At 42.4% G+C, this 6155-nt stretch overlaps 1 protein-coding gene across 2 annotated transcripts in view; it reads right to left on the bottom strand.

Annotated features, from left to right (window-relative positions):
- Positions 1–999, bottom strand: part of LOC126405061 (CD166 antigen homolog) — a 61501-nt gene extending 60502 nt beyond the window's left edge. Inside the window, exon 1 of one of the 2 annotated variants that reach the window (XM_050068601.1) lies at positions 702–999. In XM_050068601.1, the coding sequence (XP_049924558.1) occupies positions 702–762 (61 nt within the window). In that variant the 5' untranslated portion in view covers positions 763–999. The remainder of the gene's footprint in view (positions 1–701) is intronic. The other variant, XM_050068594.1, reaches the window with a different exon arrangement.
- Positions 1000–6155: the final 5156 nt, after the last annotated feature.

Here is a 6155-nt window from a genome sequence, read left to right on the forward strand (position 1 = left end):
TGTGAACGCAGCATCATTCTGCTCAGCAGCCTGCGTTAACAGGAGAGAAAACACATTAGGCAAAAAAATTAAATAAAATAAAAAAATGAGGCATCATGATGACATCATGGCATGAGCACATGTGAAGAGTGGATGATGATGACTACCTCACTGCCTGCCTCTCCCATCATGGGGGGGGGGGGGGGGGACAAAAAGGGAGGCACAATGGGCAATATTCCACGTCACATGTGCAGTTTATACACAGAAAAGTCACTTTTATAGATACGATCATGAATTTTCAATATGAAATAATCAACAAAGGTGAGAGAAGTTAAAATAAACTGCTTGGTCTTATTTATGGTCACTTTTTTCATGCCATTTTTTGCCATGGAGAAAAGTGACCATTATGTGGTTTGCATGCTTCAAAAAAAGAGAGGAATATTTCTTTACGCAAATCAAATCTACATAAATAAGCAAATACCTCGATGAGATACAAATAACTGAAACTATATTCCAGCTCACAAACTCCAAACTAAAAACAAGGAGCGTCACTGCTCCGCTACTCCCCGGAAATGTGGTCGATAACCCGGGCTGAAGTTTTGGAGGCACCTGCGTGTGACTGCTGGCACTTTTCCCTCTCTCATATTATACCTGCGGCTTCAGTGCATGGGCGCACCCCGCGTGAATACCACCGCTGCCCGGCTGCTGAGACAAAAGCTTACCTTGGCGGAAGAGCGCGGTGATGAGGAGGGCGCACACGCAGCTGGCGGACAACAAGTGCATCCTTGCGGGTCTGTGAGATCCTCAGTCGGCTGCTTGTTTCAGAGGTGTGTTAAAAACCACTTGGGTTGAGTTTTGTTTTTCTTTCTTTCTTTTTCTAGGAGGGTTGATTTGGATTAAAGCGGTCCTCGCGAGCCTAACCCTGTTGCTGTAAAGGCAGTTCAGATTTGGCTCTTCTCCCAACGTGGCATGTGCTCGCCAACTCGCGCTCACATCAGTTCTGGTGGAACAGGTAATTGCGAGGGGCGCACAGACGAGCACGAGGGCGGGGGATACTGTCTGCAGCTCCGCCCCCACCCACCACCTCCCCACCCTTCTCTTCCCTCCNCACACACACACACACACACACACACACACGGGGAAACCTCAAATCGAGCAGCACCTCAGACTTGTTTCAAGCACAAACCCCAGAATAGATCTCGTCATCCTTAACCCACATGTGAGTGATGTGAAAGTACATATTAGTGAGTATTAGCAGTCAGATGTGCTCCCAGTGGTGATCTGACTCATTTTTAATGAATCAATTGATCAGTTGGTTTATTAAATGCCAGAAAAGCAGCAAAAGCTCATATCTGAGAGGCTGGATCCATGGGATTTATCATTTCTGCTTTTACATAATTCATCAACTATCTCTCACAGTTGGGGATTAATTTACTGTCTGTCGACTCAGTGATTAATTGGCTAATTGTTACAATCAAGCATCAAAATACTGTTCTATATCTCAGAGTGTTTAATGGTCCAGTGTGTAGGATTTAGGCTGCTTTCAGACCTAGAGTTGTCTTGCTTTGGTCTAAATCAGGGACTCGTTTTGTTACAAAGCTGCATATTTGCCTAGAGTTGGTTTGTGTTCTCACGGCAGCATTTACAAGAAGACCAGATCAAATGCCTTGCTCGAGAAAGCTGCTCTTGATTGGTCAGAATTTCCATGCAGGAAAATCCAAAGTAAACAAACCATTGAAGAAGAGTACACTTGCAAGATAAATGTGACACTTTCTAATGTCACAATGGAGGGACAACTATGCAGGTTGATTTTAGCGCTGGTCAACGTGGACTATATTGCTGTCATTGCTCATTTTAGGCCAGCCATACAGTTTGAAAACAAGGCGTGGCTCCAACTGGAAAACAATGTTTTGATGCATTGGATGCGCCGAATGCACAGGGACTATTAACATGCATGTTTAACCCAAACAATGGGTAATGTGACTGCAGTTGGTTCGGATCGAGGTCAGAACATGTTCTCACCACAAACGAACCGCACCAGAATTCATTTATAATTGGACCGAGACCACCTCTTCAAGAAGGCCTTGGTCCGGTTGTTTTGGTGCACATGCGAGTGCAATTACTGTGTTCACACCTGCCCAAACAAACTGCGCTTAGGGGGCAAACAAACTTGAGTTCGACTGAACCAAACCAAACAGGGCAGGTGTGAAAGCACCCTTAGGGGCATCTAGCAGTGAGGTTGCAGAGCGGAAACTTCTCCCATTTGCCAAGCATCTGGGAGAACTATGGTAGCTGAGGCGAAAGTGCGAATGTCCTTATCTGGAGCCAGCACTTGATTTGTCAATTCTGGGCTACTGTAGAAACAACATGGCGGTCTGCATAGAAGAGGACCTGCTCTATAGGTAGATGGCTCATTCTAAACCCATTTTCTCATATGAACTCTTGACAGTGTCTTGAAAATCAGAGTGCAGTCTTGTAGCCGTTTCGTAATGTGGTCACAAACAGCAACAGTCTGACAATTTCGGCTCTGTCCCTTACTGACAGAAGTGTGTGACTCTGGTAATCTCTCCAGTTACACATTGTTGTTGCTGTCTTCGTGTAAATGACCCTCCTTCTTCAACCTCAGATGATTGTTTTCTTCCGGTGTTGCGTGTGCTGCATGAGAGAAACGTCATCGACACACCCACTGGTTCGCTGTGAATTCCCCAGACAATGACCTGCTCTATCCACACGTACACTCAATTGGACATTACATGGACTTTGTACCAGGAAGCTGGCAGGGTAAAGTCAGTTTATTGTCCGATCCAACTGATTAGGACACTTGTGCTCTCACATAAACCTCCTCCGAGTCATGTCTAGATAAATTTAGGTTTGCAGAGCGTGTGTGAAAGGGGCTAAAGGTAATGAAAACATGATGATTTTTATTTTCAGGTGATTATAAACTAATAAAAACACTGTTATGAATATAATTTACCATGTCTACACACAATCCTGCACACTGGAACTTGAATACTCCAAATGTATAAATAACAAAACTTGCCTAAACAGACAATTTTAGGGGATTCTCATTGTTCCAGACGAGCTGAACGCTTGCAGTCCTCCTTAATGTCACTTCAATGTCAAAAAGTTATCATGTCATCAAGATAGACAGGGCTGTTTTGAGGAGCTCCTGAAAAGCAGACATCTAGATTTTATTTATTTATTTATTTGTTATTTTTACCTGACAATAGTGACATTTGATGAGTGTATCACAGCGGCAAATCTCAAGCCTGCAAAGTAACTTGTAACTACAGCCGCAACATAAATGCAGCGAGGTTAAAAAAAGAAGTACATCTACATCTGAAATGTAGTATAAGTAGATATCTGCCAGGATGGAGAATGACAGAAGCTGGATATTGTATGTAACTGCTGTACTTTAGTTTTTGTTGTAAAAAATATCAATTTATTGATACCATCTGAATATTTGAGGCGGTTTTAATACACATTTTCTGCAGTATTGATACGTCTGCACCAGCTGTGTTGTCTCGTCTCATTGTTAATGTTTACTGCATTCTGCTGCTCTGTGCTGCTAACCAAGAAACGAAAAGAAGTCTCTCTCATGTTATAACCTTGTCATATTTATCTTTTGATAACAATATTAACCTCAATAACCTGTCAAGTTTTCCCTGTGGCACTGAAAGTTCTTTTGAGTATTTTCCAAGGTATTGTACTTAAAGTTCAAAATTCCATTGTCGTGGCAGCACTAACTTGAGTATAAGTACGTGTTGCTTTTCACCTCTACTGTCTCTTTCACATACACACTTAACAGACACATGCACAAACATACATACACACACTGAGCTATAGTTTCGATCAGCCCCCGCCTCAGACTTGTTTCACACAGAGCTTTGTGCCTCACAGGCAGAGGACAAAAGGTTGGCTGTAAAGCAGGCTATAGGATATGTGGGTCCAAGGTTAATTATAATGACGAATTTTCCACATAAATAATTAAGATTTAATTAATAATTCAAATCATCTCTCATATCTCCTTACTTTTCAATTATTTCACGGAGCACATTAAAGAGCAGCGCCACCATAATTAATATCCATACAATGACTATGTTAATAATTAGAATTAATGTGAGTGCTTTGGCTCTGACTCCTCTACACTTGTACTCGTTTAAAGCTCTGTGTAGCTGTCTATATTTACACGCAATATCGTGTCGTGGTTTCAAGGAATGTTTCTCGTGTGGTGACAAATAGATCGTGACTATAGATGAGGGCTGTTTTCTGTTAAAGTACGGCGCTCTAAAACGGGCATAACAGTGACAGTCTGTGCGAGTCCATTTCAGAAGCTGGTAAAAATAACATCAGAGCATGTAAAATGTCATTAAAACCACACTTGCTGCAAATAAAATGATTTACCACTGTGCTGTAACTGCATGATCATGCTTGTCTGATCACAAAATGTGTGCGTTTTGCGTGTGCACGCAGTGTGTGTTGGACTGGGGGAGGAAATCTATCGGGGAGAAGAAGTAAGTATTCCTCACCCTGGGTGTGAAATTCATGTAGGTCTGTGATGGTTTGTGCAAATGGAGTGAGGGCACAGGCTGTGAAAACCTAATGCAATTTGATTAGAAGTTAACCGCAAAGCAATATTTTTCCTGCCTCAGTGCGCCGAGTGAAAAAAAAAGAACTATTTGCTTTTTTTTTTTCCATGTGGGTGAAAGTGAATGAGACTGACTGATGACCGAGCCTGGAGCGTGGTGTTAAATTGCCAAACTAAACATAAACATCTTGGTCATAATTGGGATTTCAGGTAAGGCCGGTGAAGAACTAAATATTGAAAAACAGTAAACAACAAAAACAGAACCCCAAATCTATGTCACCAAGAAAAAAAAATCTACATTAACCTGTGAGCAGGAAGTTCTTTACAGAGGAATATATGCAGCTGAAGCACAGGTTAATTTAGTATTCAAGAGCGAGCATTTTCAGTCAGTCCCCACGACTAGAAAAAGAGATTACACACAGACTAATGAATTACAATATATCATGTCATATTGGAGGAACTGTACCAGCTCCAGCTGTCTTTTATTTGATGAAAGAATGAGCGCTCCTATTCTGACATCTTGTGAGACATCTTGTGACACTGCTCCCGCTATGAGCATGGAAACAAACAACCTCGCGTTGCTATGGACTCGGGCAATGAAAGTACACATTTTTGACATTCGGGGATGCTGCAGACAGGAAATCTTTTTCTTTCTTCCCTCCCCCCACTGGCTCATGTTGCAGGTCTACACTAATTATCATAGGTGTTTCAAGTATAAAAATAATTAAATTCAGCGTTGTCAGAGTGAACGCAACAATAGCAGTTAGCAGAGCTGGCGGTGCAGCATGGGTTACAGACTGAACAGGATCCTGCTCATTTACAGCCCCGCGGTGGTCAGTTTTCTTCACCATTCCTTCATTTTCACCCAGTTGAAGCTGCATATATGGCACAAGTTAATTTGGCTCTTCTCCAGCTTTTGTGAAAATCAAATTTCTCCCCTATCCCGTGGAGGTGTTGGCCCCTTCACAAGTGCTCCTGGGAGGCAGACGAGTGATTAGTCTCCTACAGATTGGGCTTCGGTAAACTGTGTCAAGCAGCGAACAGAGTGACCCTGACATTTTCAGCATGGCCAAGGGAGGGGAAGATCCACTTAATGGCTAGTCCTGTGCCGGCCAGCAGCCCCACTTTGGATCGATAATTGCTTCATTAGTTAATCTGATTGAGTGTGTGAGCAGCCTGTAGTCGATGCAGAGTTACCTCTCTTTCTGTGAGGAGTCTGCATTTTATTGATTTCATTGTTCTCTGTAGAGCCTAACTTTTCCCCCCAACTAATCCTCACATTTACACCAAGAAAAGGAGAATGGATCTCTTTGTTTGCGCCCCTCATGCCATCCATACCTCACTTATATTAAAGCCGATCAATGGAAACTCCTTCGTGATAGCAACAGTAAAACAAATGAGACGAAATGGCATGTCTTGTGTTGCCAGGTTACTTGTAGTTTGAAAAGGGCAATTCTGTTACCAATATTCAGCGTGGAGACACTGTTCTGAAGATTTCTAAGTCATTAACTGTTGTTTAATTTAAGTGAGAGCTAATGATGGATGTGGTGTCTGTATTACTGTACTAACTGATGTCATTCAGACCACA

The sequence above is a fragment of the Epinephelus moara genome, chromosome 2 (assembly GCF_006386435.1).
Source record: "Epinephelus moara isolate mb chromosome 2, YSFRI_EMoa_1.0, whole genome shotgun sequence".
NCBI lineage: Eukaryota > Metazoa > Chordata > Actinopteri > Perciformes > Serranidae > Epinephelus > Epinephelus moara.